Source organism: Momordica charantia (assembly GCF_013281855.1).
Source record: "Momordica charantia cultivar OHB3-1 chromosome 1 unlocalized genomic scaffold, Mcharantia_2.0 BLBB01000001.1, whole genome shotgun sequence".
Taxonomy (NCBI): Eukaryota; Viridiplantae; Streptophyta; class Magnoliopsida; order Cucurbitales; family Cucurbitaceae; genus Momordica; species Momordica charantia.
Genome location: NW_028275157.1, coordinates 3,642,826 through 3,657,393, shown reverse-complemented (window position 1 = coordinate 3,657,393; position 14,568 = coordinate 3,642,826). Strand labels below are relative to the sequence as shown.

The 14,568-nt window shown below is 39.3% G+C and overlaps 1 protein-coding gene across 1 annotated transcript; it reads right to left on the bottom strand.

Moving 5' to 3' along the window:
- Positions 1-7,370: 7,370 nt before the first annotated feature.
- On the bottom strand, positions 7,371-12,967 carry LOC148213106 (uncharacterized). Its single transcript, XM_088123220.1, has 7 exons — positions 12,081-12,967; positions 11,363-11,864; positions 10,791-10,966; positions 10,590-10,655; positions 10,326-10,478; positions 9,326-10,256; positions 7,371-7,502 (listed from the first exon to the last, which is right to left on the bottom strand). Exons 1-7 carry the CDS (start codon positions 12,965-12,967, stop codon positions 7,371-7,373), a joined length of 2,847 nt encoding a protein of 948 aa, XP_087979346.1.
- Between the last annotated feature and the right edge of the window lie 1,601 nt (positions 12,968-14,568).

The window sequence follows — 14,568 nt, the reverse complement described above, 5'->3', positions numbered from 1 at the left end:
CAACGGTCTTCAAAAGTAAATGATTTTCTTATTCCCGTGAGGCTTAACCTCAATTTTAAATATAATTGTTCTGTTTTTTATAAGAACCAGTATCGTTCCTTTTCTAAAACCAAATTGAATCACAAGCGATAAAACGCTTCAGTTTATTTTGTTCTTTATACATCTTAGCATTCTCTTAAGAAAACTGACGAAACTCATCCAACTCATGTAACTGTAGTAATTTTACTTCACCTGAAGCAACATAATCAAGATTTAGTTTCCGCGTAGTGAAAATGCTCTATGTTCTAATTCTAACGGAAGATGACATGCTTTACCAAAAACAATGCGATAGGGGATCTTCGTTCTCTCAGTAATGGAGAAAATATAGCGCAAGTGTACACTAGATAGGTTATTGTAGCACTAAATCAGGTCAATTCAGCTTATAACAAGTGGTTAATAATTTTGAAATACCGAAAATAATATAGTAAAATAACATGCGATACTGAGTGTTCGTTCAAGTAAAAGAAAACAAAAAATTATAAGAACATCAGTAGAGTAGAATCGGATAAAATTACTCGTGACAGCTTCCACCACCAATACCAAGAAAAAAAGGGGTGGGGGTTTGGAATGATTAAAGGATTCGGGGAGAGGATTTCTGCAAACTATTTTCCGTCGTCCGCTACTTAAAAACACTCTTAAAACTCTCAATGCCCAGATTCTCACGGGTCTCTTCTGAGTTACCCAGTAAATGCTTTAACCCAACTCCCATTGTGGTTAAAACAAGCTTTAAAGCAATCGAAAGGCGCTATATAGTAAACCTCATCCCTAGGTGTTCACTACTCTGTTTCATAAAGAACGCATAAAACTATAGCTAATAGAAGTGGTTCCACGCACAGTGGCTCTCCCGAGCCTCTAGTGATTTTGCACGCTAAACCTATAGGCCACACAAGTTTATAGAGATATAGCAAATGAAATGCACAGTTCTGTTAAATCAAAGCTCTAAGCCATTCAAAAGTAGCAACAACGTATTATTGAGAGTTCTAACCCCCCCCCCCCCCTAAAGAAAAGGGGTTAGTTCATAGTAGAGAAAATAAAATAAAATGTAAAGATAAAAGAAGAATCCATCACTGAAGGTAACGTAAAGAAAACTAAAAGCTTCCTCAAGTGAATAGTGTAAATCCCAAGCAAGAACCTGTCCCTCTTTTTTCCACGAAGATGGAAACCCACATCAGTTAGGGAACATTCCCTGAAGTAGATGCTTCCCAAAGATAACAATCTGTCTGTCATTCTTTATGCCTAAGTGTCTTTTTTCCATAAATACAAGGCCTTTAATTTAGGGCACCTGCGGAACCTTGCGTGGATGCGGTACAGATGCTATACGGATGCGGTAACAGAAAGGTTACTTAATCGAGTTAATACTCTAGCCTTCACTCTTTAGCATCCAAAGTGCTTGCACGCTCTCAATTTCAGCATTTCCTTTCGTAGATTCCAGCAACACCACGTTAACCCGCTAGCGCCTAAATTGCTCTGAATGCACCACGCTTTATCCTGCATCAAACATCCATAAATTTATCATTAACTCAATAATTTGGATGAATCTACAATTATCTATGCATTCAAGGTTCTCTCCATAAATTCTCACATTCTCACATCTTAATTAACTTTAATCTCACATTTCCATACACAATTGTCCTTAATTCGGCCCATAAACTACTCTCCATTTGAGAGTTATCACACCATCAAACTTGAATCATTGCTTGTGCTGAAGCAAGACTACTCTAGCATCACAGAGCTATAAGAAAGCCTTCTTCTGATGGACCGACATCTTACTCAATCGCTGTTTTCTGCTTTAACACCTATTGCAATTACATACTAAAGCTTATGAATCTATTCTAGTTAAAAGCGTCCTCGAGAAAGTTACTAAACTTATGCTCCAGCCTTAGCAAAGGTTATTTGATAGGACACTAACATCATCCTACTTTCCTCCTAAAAAACATCAACTCAGCTAGAGATACACTTCTTAAACTTCCTTTCTCTTGTCTATACCACTACCCTTTTATGAGCATTCTAGCTTTCAACTATGAGCCACTAGCCCTTCCTAGCCTTGCAACCTCCAAAGAAGAGTTTCTACTTAACCATTGCTACTTTAGAAAGCAGAGCACGAGTAAGATGCATTGAACAGCAGAAGAAAACACAGACATAGCTCTATTCAATTACACTCGCAAAAACATGGGGTAGAGGAACAGAGCAATTATCTGACCTACCAGCAAAATAAAACTGAAACTAAATGCAAAAAGTAACAACATAACAGGAAAGAAAGAATTTAAAAGACATAATAGAAAATGCAGAAAATTAAACGTTTGATCGATTGATTGATTGGTCGGAGTCCCCATAAAGAAGAAGAGGATGGCCCGCAACTGTTTAGAATGAGCAACTTTTGTTCCCATTCCCTTCAGATCTGCCGCTTGGTCGCCATCATCAATAATGTTGTTGGAGCTGTGCTCCAGTAGAGAGTCTAGGGATCGGTGCTGCATTGAGGAGCTTGGGGCACCCGAACGGGCAAGCGTTTCAGTCATGCCCTTGGGCACTGCATCTCTGACTGCTAGTTGTTGCATTAAAGCAACAACCATTTCCTTCAGCTCCTCGATTTTTACTAAGATGCGTGTTTGATGAGCCATTGATGGCTCCAATCGGGACAACAACACTCATGCTTTTGGTTTCGTTGGCCACAAGTCGATCCACCAGCGGCTTGTCCAATACCTGTTTCTCCATGAGTACTTTTTCGTCCTGCACGACCAGAGCACTAACCTGCATACACAGCTTAGAAATTAAGTTCGGGAAGAACTGCCAGCCAAGCTTTTTAGTAGCACATTGTGCTATCTCCTGAAAAATGATTGGCTCGAGGTCCAATTGCGTTCCTTCCATCAAGCAGGCTAAGAGAAGGACCTTCTCCTTCATCACTAAGGAATAATGTGTTGCATGCATGATTCTGCTCTTGAGGGAATACAACCAAACATTGGCTTCAGGTGTGATGAAATTGGAAGGTAGAGAGTTGGCTCGTTGCGGGACAATGCTCAATGATGCTCCAGGGTGAGCAACTATAGACAGGGCATGTTCCAACTACGCATTTGAGGGCTGGTCCAACATCCGGTTCCCCACAACACTAGGGATTGAGGGTAGGTGCAGGGCCTTATTTATCCGTTCAGGCTCTAATTGACCTACACTTCTCTTACAATTGTACGGCCGAGACTGTCTGAGCGGATGTTGGCATATAATTCCTTTACTAACCAGGGCAGGAGGGGGCATCGCGAGGCGCAGAAATAGTCCCAGCCATTTCAGGTTGACGTCTCTGATGAAAGAAGGCATGAGATCCAACTAGAAGCCTTTTCTGAATAAAAACTATTTCTTTTAGGGCCGTTCATAAGCGTTGAGGGCGTCCTTCGAATGGAATCGTTGAAATGTAGCGTCCTATTGGGCAACAACTCGACTTTTTTGGTGGTCGGAAGGTAATGGCTGGGCAGGATCCGTTACGGCAGAACAAGAAAGAGGTCATTTCCCTTTGGCAGAGGACGCAACCGGGGCAATTTTGGTGGAGGTGGGTAGTGGTGAGACGGAAACAGAGACTGCATGCAGTGGGGCCTTGGAGGTTGACGAGTGAGAAACCTTGGCCTTCTTGGTCGATGGCTGGGCATAAATAGAGACAGACGGCCGCTTGGTGTTTCGAGTGCGCGAGGTCCGTTCTGGAGGCGAACTTGGTTTGGGGGGCTTTGGGGTGTCTTTTGGGATTTTCGGTGGAGGTGGGTCAGAGATAGTTGCAGCAGGTGGCGGTAGGGACATGGTGGGCAGGGGAGCAACCTCTTTTTCTTCGCACTCTAGTTCTTTCTCAGACCTAGAGGTCTGAGGCACAATGGAAGCTGGTAAGAAAGACACCAGCGGTGAATGCACTGCTTCTGCTACCGTTGACTGGTCATTCGCGTCAACGAAAGTTTCGAATGACGATTCCGAAAGGGCTCAATCTGGGCGGGGGTTCTTGACGACTTTGAATCTTACACGAGGCATAGCTGAACAAAAATATGAGAAACATTTGGGGCAAGCTTTTACAGTGGGGGAGGGTTAGCAGAAAATCTGTAGGGTTTTAGAGAGGACGATGATCAAGGGGAGATCGTGGGGAAGGTTGGGTCGTGAGCAGTTAAATAGACATTAAAACCAAATTATCCCTTCATGATCTCCTAAGCTAATTGCGCTCAAGAAATTATGGAAAAGCCAATTTGAAATTTAAATTTGTACATCCCTACGATTTAATTCGGTTTACCTCCCTTTTCACTTAATGCCCACCTTAAGTTCTACGGCTGCGCCAGCTGCTCAATGAATTCCCAATGATTCCCCTCTGCACTTATGCCACTGCTCATTTTTCCTCTCACAGTCACGCCAACCATTGAATTACCGAATGTGAAACCGACCTACAATCAAGATCAAAACATTTTATTAACTCTCTAAATATCCATAAAAATAAAACAGATATTAATTTCAGCAAAATGAGAAATAAAACAATGATTGAGCTCATAATATATTCCAAATTATCTGCCAGCTCTTTGATTTTTGCTCGTTTTTCAGTTGCATTACTCAAGGGCTAGCTGGCACGTGCCAACATCCCTATCCATATTTCCCCCCAGTAATCTTTTAACCACTGCCCATTCACCATGAATTCTCTATCTGAATTTATCTCCTTACCGTTATTGCTCCATTGGGAAAAACATTAAAAATTTGAAATGGTTCTCACCATTTAGACTTCAATTTCCCTGAGATTAACTTTAGGCGTGAATTGTACAAGAGAAACTGTTGCCCCTCTTCAAATTTTCTTTGTAACGGCCCATAACGTTTTACACTTTTCTAGGTAACGTTAACTAAACCACCTGTCTAATCTTACTTCTAAAAACGAGATGACTAGCTCCCTGTGAAACATTTAAATAAAATAAAGCTTCAACTACCATCATTTTACCAACGATATCAAACCTATAGATTATCAAATAATTGCCCTTCGTGGACAATTCCAAAAGATACATCTCATGTCCGCCTCAGTGGCTAGGAATCTTAATTAAAAAGAAACAATCGTTTAACTAAAACTTCAACGAACAACAGTGACGCGTATAGCAATAATATCCGTAAAACAATAAAATATAAAACGTCCCTTGGGTCGACACAACGCCTAGTATCTCCATAGCAACAAATTCTAACGCTACTCGTGATGGACGACATTTCCCATAATCCTAACCGACTCATCTAGTGATCCCTCATCGGTCAAACCCCTCCGCGTCATCACCACGGTCGGCCCTGTTCACACCTGAAATAATTAAGAAAGAGGGGGTGAGTACATAAAATACTCCGTAAGTAGCCCTTCCTAACTACACACAACAACATGATCGCAATCTCAACCAGACAAAAATAAAAACAACAGCAAGACAATAAATAGGCAACGAAGGATAATAACCATAGATTAACATCTCAATGCAAACAACCAATTTCCGGGACTTCCGGGACCTCAACCACACGATTCACCAACCTTGACCCACTTGAGCTAACCCCCGCTCTACATCCCATGTTGGGACTCCAAGTCTAACTCTTCGAGGCATAACGGCTCTTGACATTTATCCCTAAGATACCGACCTTCCTTTACAATGCTTGATGTTCGACCTTGCCATTTATCCCCAAGGCCCTGAACTACTACTCACAAGCACCACCCTACGTTAGTCCTTCAAGCCTAACTCTTCGAGTCGCATTGGCCCTTGACATTTATCCCCAAGGCCCCAATACTCCTCTACAGAAACTTGACGTTCGACCTTGCCATTTATTCCCAAGGCCTTGAACTATGCACCAGTCCTTGACATTTATCCCCAAGGTACCGATGGCTATTTGCCTTTCCTTAGATTTTGAATGACATTTTTTATACTCCTCGATCGATGCCCCTTCAGCGCTTCATCATGCCCGCACGCGCCCCACCCCTTTTTGGCGCCGAATCGTGTTGCTTGTCGGCCACTCCATGACAAAGTAGGAAATATTATTTCCCTATTTTGTTTTTAACACTTATGGGATTATTTTATTTCCTTTGTATTTTTATTTAGCTAACTTCTCTTTTCAAAATTAGAAAGATCTTTGTTATTACTTTCCTTAGATTTTATTTTGTTAAGAATAATTTGGTTCCTTGGTTAGCAAGTTGGAGCTTTTAGGCAAATTTCATTTTTTTAGGAATTTATTATTTTTAGTTTTATTTTTAATATTGTTATTTTCCTTAAAAGACCATGGGAATAGGAAATTGAATAAACAATTGTAAAAAGTTGAGATTGTTTATCACCTTTGCCTTGTGCAACCACCCCCCCCCCCCCCAAAAAAAAAAAAACTGTATTCCTTTATGTGGTAAAACTTACGTTTTCGTATTTTACCTCGGAGCATGCCTGGTTGGTAGGTCACCAGACTCATGGAGTGATTTTGCCTTTGAGCATAGTGAGTATTCTATATGGTCAAGGTGACCGACTGCAAAGGTAATCCCTCTAACTCTTATCTTTTCGGGTTCGACCATCTATACGATTGGATTCAAGTGGCTTGTGGCGTATGCTTGGATTGTCGCGTGCAATCGTATTTCACAAGGAATGTGAAATAAAAATAAACCTAAACATAAATTAAATCAAAGTATTGAAACATATTTCCCTTAAATTGTCAACTTGCTAATCAAGTAAGACAATCCTTTCTTAAAACTAATTTTGATAAAATAAAACAAATCAAAGGAAAATAAAGTAAAGATCTTTCCTAAACTCGACCAACTTGCTACCTGAGCAAGGGAAATTAATCCTTAAATGAGATTTGATAAATAAAAAATAAAAACCAATGAAAATATTAAAGAATTAATTCCCTTAAAAGGAATGGAGCGGACGTGCACGTGGGACGACGAATGGCCGTGCGTGTAACGCCCCGCGTTACTCAGGTTAGGTTAAGCCTAAGTTTTAGGATTCGTTCCAGTTTTTGTCTACGATTCTTATTAGATTTGTATGGATTTATTTTATGTTATTTAATTTGTTATATTTTAAACATATCGTGGGTGACATGGGTTGATTGTGAATTTTAATTCTTTTGCTTTCGTGTTTCGCTTGAGCTTTTCTTTGGTAGACTGATTGATATAAAAAAGAAAGAAAGAAACAAATAAGGATTGGAGTTTTAGTTTTACACATAGACAGTTTTTAAGTTTGGTTTTGTGCTTTTGGGTTTAAAATCAAACGGTAAGGGAACCAATAAAGACCGGAGAAAACAATTGGAAAAAGAAAAAAAAGAAAAAAACAACTAAAATCCCACATTTTGTTTTTGCCCTTTCTCCATCCTCCACCTAAAAACCCTCCCCCATCTCAACCTTCTTCTTCCTCCTTCTTCGCCCAGCCGCCAGCTTCCCCAACGAACGACGACCACCTCTTGATGACCCACTGATATGAACCAAGTATCTTAGTGCTCAAGGATTTAAAGGAAGATGTTGGAGAATCCTATGTCCAAGTTGACAACAAATCGGAGTTGCATTAAATGCACTGTTTCATTTATGGCCAACTCAAGTTCCATAATGATAAGAAAACAATAGCCAATTGGATCTAAGAACCCTTATGGTTATGCAAACCCCTAGATCACAAATGCTAAAACCCCCAAATCGAGATGACGTCAACCCAAGGAAAAAGTTAGAACGGATTTACCTTGATGATCAATATCAAGAGTAGAGAAAACTTGTTTCTAAACTCAAGATTCGAACCACTCCACAAGATAGCTTGATCAAGGCTACTTGAATGACTCCAGCATGCAAATCTAACACTCAAGAATTGCAAAGAAAAACAAGCTCTAGGCTTTTGAAGCAAAATAGCAACTTTCATTCAACATCCAAAATCTATAATCTCAAAGGAAACAAGCTAGGCTATTTATGGCCTCCAAAACAACCCTAAAAGTAACCTAAAGGCATTTGAAAGGTTGTAACTCCCAATTACATAATGGCCATAACATCCACTAGCTAAAATGTAACTTAAAACACATAAATGAAATGTTTAAAACTGAAAATATAATAAATAGGTTTAAATCCGAGAATTGAAGTCTTGGTCACCCTTCAAAGTCTTTGTAACCTCCCAATTGTATGACTTGCAATAAATGAAGCTTGAGATGTACTTAAATTCATTGAATGCAACTTGAGTTCAACTTTGACTTCCATGAATGCAACTTGAGTTGGCCATAAATGAAACTAGAGTGCATTTAATGCAACTCCGATTTGTTGTCAACTTGGACATAGGATTCTCCAACATCTTCCTTTAAATCTTTGAGCACTAATATACTTGGTTCATATCACCCACTATGGCGGACGACGGCTGATATGAACCAAGGAGCTACCGTTGTTATGCCTCATGGACCGATTACAAGATCGAGAGCTAGGAAACTTCAACAAGCTTTGCTACTTCGTGTCCAAGCGTTCTTGAACTCGACAAGAGAAATAAAGGAAGATGTGCAAGAAGTTAGAACTATGCACTTCAATTTGGTGCAAGTTATGCATTTTTAAGTGTTTTTATGGCAAGTTAAAGTCCACTTGGTCAAGGTCAAAGTCAACTCCATCAAGACAAGTCAAAGTCAACTCATTCAATTCAAAAACCAAGTCAAACACTCACATCCCTCATTATGGACGGGATTGCAATTATTTTGGTTGGCTTTCCATGTTCTTAACCTTTTCATTTGCTTGTCTTTTCATTTCTCGTAAGTTATGTCTTTTCATTTACAAGTCTTTTCATTTCTTGTAAGTTACAAGTCTTTTCATTTGCTTAAGACTTTTCATATGACTTGTTAGGATGGCTATATATAGCCTTGAGATGTCTTGTTGTAACACAATTTGAAGTTGAATGAAAAGTGAGTTTTCTCATTAGCTTGGTTGAGAGATTTATCTCCCATTTCTTGTGCAATTTCTTGTGTCTTTAGAATTTGCATCTTAGGATCATTCAAGCGGTGTTGATCATACCTCTTGTGGAGTGATTCGAATCACGAGTTTAGAAACAAGTTTTCTCTACTCTTGATATTGATCATCAAGGTAATCCGTTCTAAAACTTTTCCTTGGGTTGATTCCATACTTGTTTTCGGGGTTTTTGGGATTGAGTTCTATGGGTCTTGTTCGTTAGCAAGGTTCTTAGATCCAACTCTCAAGGGTTTCTTAACATTTTGGTAAACCAAGGACAAAATCCATAGAAATATCAACCCAAGGAGTAGTAGGAACAGGCAAAGGTGAATATAAACCATGTGGTTGTAACCTAGACTTAGCTTGTTTGCATGCAATACAATGCTTACACACTTTATGCACATCATGCTTCATCTTAGGCCAATAAAAATGTTCAGCAAGCATATCATAAGTTTTAGAAACACCAAAATGAGCCATTAAACCACCCCCATGAGCTTCCTTTACAAGCAATTCACGAATTGAACAAGATGGAATGCAAAGTTTTCCTTTTCGAAACAAAAATCCTTCAAACAACATGTAATCATCAACAACAAGTCCTTTTTCACACGATTCAACAAAAGGAGCAAAGAACACATCATCTAGATACAAGGACTTGAGATGTTCAAATCCTAAAATCTTAGCATTCAAAGTATTAAAGAGAGCATACCTTCGTGATAAAGCATCTGCAACAATGTTCTCCTTACCTTGTTTATACTTAATCACGTATGGAAATGTCTCTATAAACTCCAACCACTTGGCATGTCTGCGATTCAGTTTGCTTTGCCCTCTCAAGTGCTTTAGGCTCTCATGATCCGTATGAATGACGAACTCCTTTGGCCAAAGATAATGCTGCCAAGTGTGCAAAGCTCGTACCAAAGCATAAAGTTCTTTGTCATAAGTTGGGTACCGCAAAGAAGCACCACTCAACTTTTCACTAAAGAACATTAGTGGCTTATGGTTTTGCATTAGTACAGCCCCAATTCCAATCCCACTTGCATCACATTCAATTTCAAAAGTCAAATCAAAGTTCGGTAAAGCAAGTAGAGGAGCATTGCACAACTTATCCTTTAAAACATTAAAAGCATGCTCTTGGGATGTACCCCAAACAAAAGGAACATTTTTCTTTACCAATTCATTTAGAGGTGAAGCTAGGGTGCTAAAGTCCTTAATAAAACGTCGATAAAAGCGAGCTAGCCCATGAAAACTTCGAACCTCCCCAACATTCGTGGGAGTTGGCCATTCGCTAATAGCCTTAACTTTCTCACTATCCACCTCAACTCCTCGACTAGACACAATGAAACCAAGAAAATTAACCCTTTCCATGCAAAAATTACATTTCTTTAGGTTAGCATACAATTTCTCGTTTCTAAGTGTAGTCAGAACAGCACGCACATGCATTACATGATCTTCCAAAGACTTCGAATACACAAGTATATCATCAAAATAAACATCCACAAATTTTCCCAAATATTCACGCAATACATGGTTCATCAACCTCATGAAAGTACTAGGAGCATTAGTTAAACCAAAAGGCATAACAAGCCACTCATACAATCCATATTTGGTCTTAAATGCAGTTTTCCATTCATCTCCAACATTCATACGAATTTGATGATACCCAGATTTCAAATCAATCTTAGTAAAGAGACTACAGCCATGCAATTCATCTAACATATCATCTAACCTAGGAATAGGATGACGATATTTAACAGTGATCTTATTAATGGCCCTACAGTCTACACACATTCTCCAAGTTCCATCTTTTTTAGGCACTAAAATAACAGGCACACTACAAGGACTAAGGCTTTCGCGTACATACCCATGAGCTAACAATTCATCCACTTGCCTTTGAATTTCTTTGGCTTCAGTAGGATTAGTCCTATAAGCTGGTCGGTTAGGTATGGTAGCACCTGGAATGAAGTCAATCTTATGCTCGATGCCACGAAGTGGTGGCAATTCCTTGGGCATCTCCTCGGGAAACAAGTCCTCAAATTCCTGTAAAAGAGAAAAAAAAATACTAGGCAAGGAGGTGTTAAGCTCGTTAGTAAGAAAACAAGACCCTTTGTACAAAAGTACAAGAACAGTCCGTTTCGCCATTAAAACATTCCTAACCTCACTTGAACTAGCATACAAGCTCACCGTTTTGGCTTTTCTCTCATTTTTCCCACTAGGCTGATTGCTACTCCCTTGCTTTTCACTCAAACTTTTTTTTTCTCTCAACTCATTTTCTTTTGTTTCTTTTTCACTTTTTGCTTTTGCATCAGCCTCTTGCCTCTTCTTTTCAAGTTTGCATTGATCAACATGCACATCTTTTGGTGACAAAGGTACAAGAGTAGTTTTTCTTCCATGATGAGTAAAAGAATAGCGATTGGCATACCCATCATACATTACCCGACGGTCAAATTGCCAAGGTCTACCCAACAATATATCCCCGGCATGCATAGGTACAACATCACACAAAACATCATCAACATATTTTCCAATAGCAAAAGAAACAAGAGCTTGTCTACTCACCTTTACCTCCCCACAATCACTCAACCATTGAAGTTTATATGGTCTAGGATGTGGTTTTGACTCTAAGTTAAGCCTCTTGACCAGAATAGAACTTACAACGTTGGTACAACTACCACTATCAATAATCACACTACAAGGCACAGTTTGGACAAGACACCTAGTGTGAAATAAGTTCTCTCGTTGGTCTAGGCCATCCTCCTTAATTTGAGTACTGAGAGCTCTCCTAGTGACTAAGGACATATGTGTAGGGTCCTCTTCACTATACTCCTCACTCTCACATTCACCATTGTCGTCCTCTTCTACCTCATCTTCCTTCTCATCTTCTGTTACAAACTCTCCTTCTCTAATTATCATAGTTCTTCTATTAGGGCAGTCTCGACTGTAATGTCCTACTCCTTGACATTTCCAGCATTTAATATCCCGATTCCTCACATTAGGTTCATCAACTTTCTCTTTCCCCTTCTTGGAACTCTCTCCTTTCTCAAACTTTTCTTTTGGTTTCTCATATGCCTCTCGATTTCTAAGTTTAGAATCAGCACTCTTACTATCCGTTTTCCATGTAGAAGATGAATGGGAAAAGGGCTTAGTAGAATACCTTTGAGATTGCCTTTGGAGCTGCTTCTCAATTTTGATGGCAAGGTGCAACATCTCTTCGATGTTAAAGTAAGGTTGTAGATCAACCTTATCCGCAATCTCCTTGTTTAAGCCATTAAGAAACCGTGCCATGAGATTCTCCATGTCCTCTTCAAGATCCAGCCGATTCATCAACGTATCCATCTCCTTGTAATAGTCCTCCACAGACTTACTACCTTGTCTCAACACTTGGAGCTTTTGCGCTGTGTCCCTGTGGAAATGTCTAGGAACAAATCGCCTCCTCAACAACTCCTTGAACTCATACCATGAATCGATTGGCGCCTCAAGGTTTCGTCTCCTAATTGACATTAATTTGTCCCACCATGTTACTGCATAATCTTTGAATTGAGCAAGACATAGTCGTACCTTCTTTTCTTCACTGAAATTATGGCAATCAAACACGAACTCCACTTCTTTCTCCCATTGAATGTACGCTTCCGGATCAGTCTTACCATAGAACTTCGGAAGTTTTAATTTGATGTTTCCCAAGTTTCGATCAACTTGAGCATTCGCTCGTGGGGCTCTTTGGAAATTATGATAGCCTCTTCCCCGGCCTCTCCCTCGATCTAAGCCACGACCAACGTGTCTATCACCCCCTCTTGGACCCGCTAAAACTGTAGCCTGATCGTCCTCCCAATGATCGGATCCATCACCTTCATACTCATCCTCATCCATAACACGTGGTGGTGGAGGTGGTGGAACTCTCTCCTGAGCTTGGTTTTGAGTCTCCAACCTTCCTATCCGTTCTGTCAATGCCTCCATGCTACGAATCATTCGTTCAACAGTTCCTTCTAGCGCCTCTCTCCTCCGGGCATCAGAAATATTGCCTTCATCTCCAAGATTAGCCATGCTGTAAAAACAAAATAGAGTGACAAGAAATGGACCTCACAAGCACTCCCTCACTAATTCACTCGTTAGTGAAGTTCACTCGTGTTTAACCCTCAACACTCAAAATAATGTATCGCTCCCTTACAATCTCTCCCTCACAACTTAGTACACTCTTATGCACTTCAAACAAATCGGTAAGTGAGTCTAGCAAAGTTAAAAGCTATGTGCATTTCAAGTGGTTTAGACAGCACATAAGAACTCAAACAAGAGTGTGATTTTGGGAGTAACCCGAATAACAACAAAGAAACAAGTTAAGAAAAAAAAATAATGGACAGAGTTATAATGGAAGCTAGAAAGAAACGAAAGTAGAGTTAAAGATAAAGATGGTTGGGAATTAAGCAACAAGGAAGTAGCATGAGATTTCAATGCAAGGCTACACAAAGAAGTAATGACAAATGGGGTCTTCTATGTTTTTTTTTCTTCTTTCTTTCGTTTTTCTTTTTTTTCAGTTATGGATCAGCAAAAGCACAATAATGCTAACAATAAATGCTTTCACGTTCAGTTTTTTTTTTTTTTTTTATAAATCAATCAGCAAAGTGCACGAATTTCACCACTAAGAAAGTCGAATCATAAGACTTCAAAGAAGACAGATTTGTAGATAAGATCCAGATCTATAATAATGCAGAAGACGAAAATTGGAAAAGATGAATGGAATTGATACTTTTTTTTTTTGTAATTTTTTTGACAGAATGCATATGCTTAGATATAATAAAACATAAGCAAGGAACACAGAATTCAAAGAGATAAATGCAAGGAAACATATATCCGATCAAAGAGCCTAATGCTCTGATACCAAAATGTTAAGAAACCCTTGAGAGTTGGATCTAAGAACCTTGCTAACGAACAAGACCCATAGAACTCAATCCCAAAAACCCCGAAAACAAGTATGGAATCAACCCAAGGAAAAGTTTTAGAACGGATTACCTTGATGATCAATATCAAGAGTAGAGAAAACTTGTTTCTAAACTCGTGATTCGAATCACTCCACAAGAGGTATGATCAACACCGCTTGAATGATCCTAAGATGCAAATTCTAAAGACACAAGAAATTGCACAAGAAATGGGAGATAAATCTCTCAACCAAGCTAATGAGAAAACTCACTTTTCATTCAACTTCAAATTGTGTTACAACAAGACATCTCAAGGCTATATATAGCCATCCTAACAAGTCATATGAAAAGTCTTAAGCAAATGAAAAGACTTGTAACTTACAAGAAATGAAAAGACTTGTAAATGAAAAGACATAACTTACGAGAAATGAAAAGACAAGCAAATGAAAAGGTTAAGAACATGGAAAGCCAACCAAAATAATTGCAATCCCGTCCATAATGAGGGATGTGAGTGTTTGACTTGGTTTTTGAATTGAATGAGTTGACTTTGACTTGTCTTGATGGAGTTGACTTTGACCTTGACCAAGTGGACTTTAACTTGCCATAAAAACACTTAAAAATGCATAACTTGCACCAAATTGAAGTGCATAGTTCTAACTTCTTGCACATCTTCCTTTATTTCTCTTGTCGAGTTCAAGAACGCTTGGACACGAAGTAGCAAAGCTTGTTGAA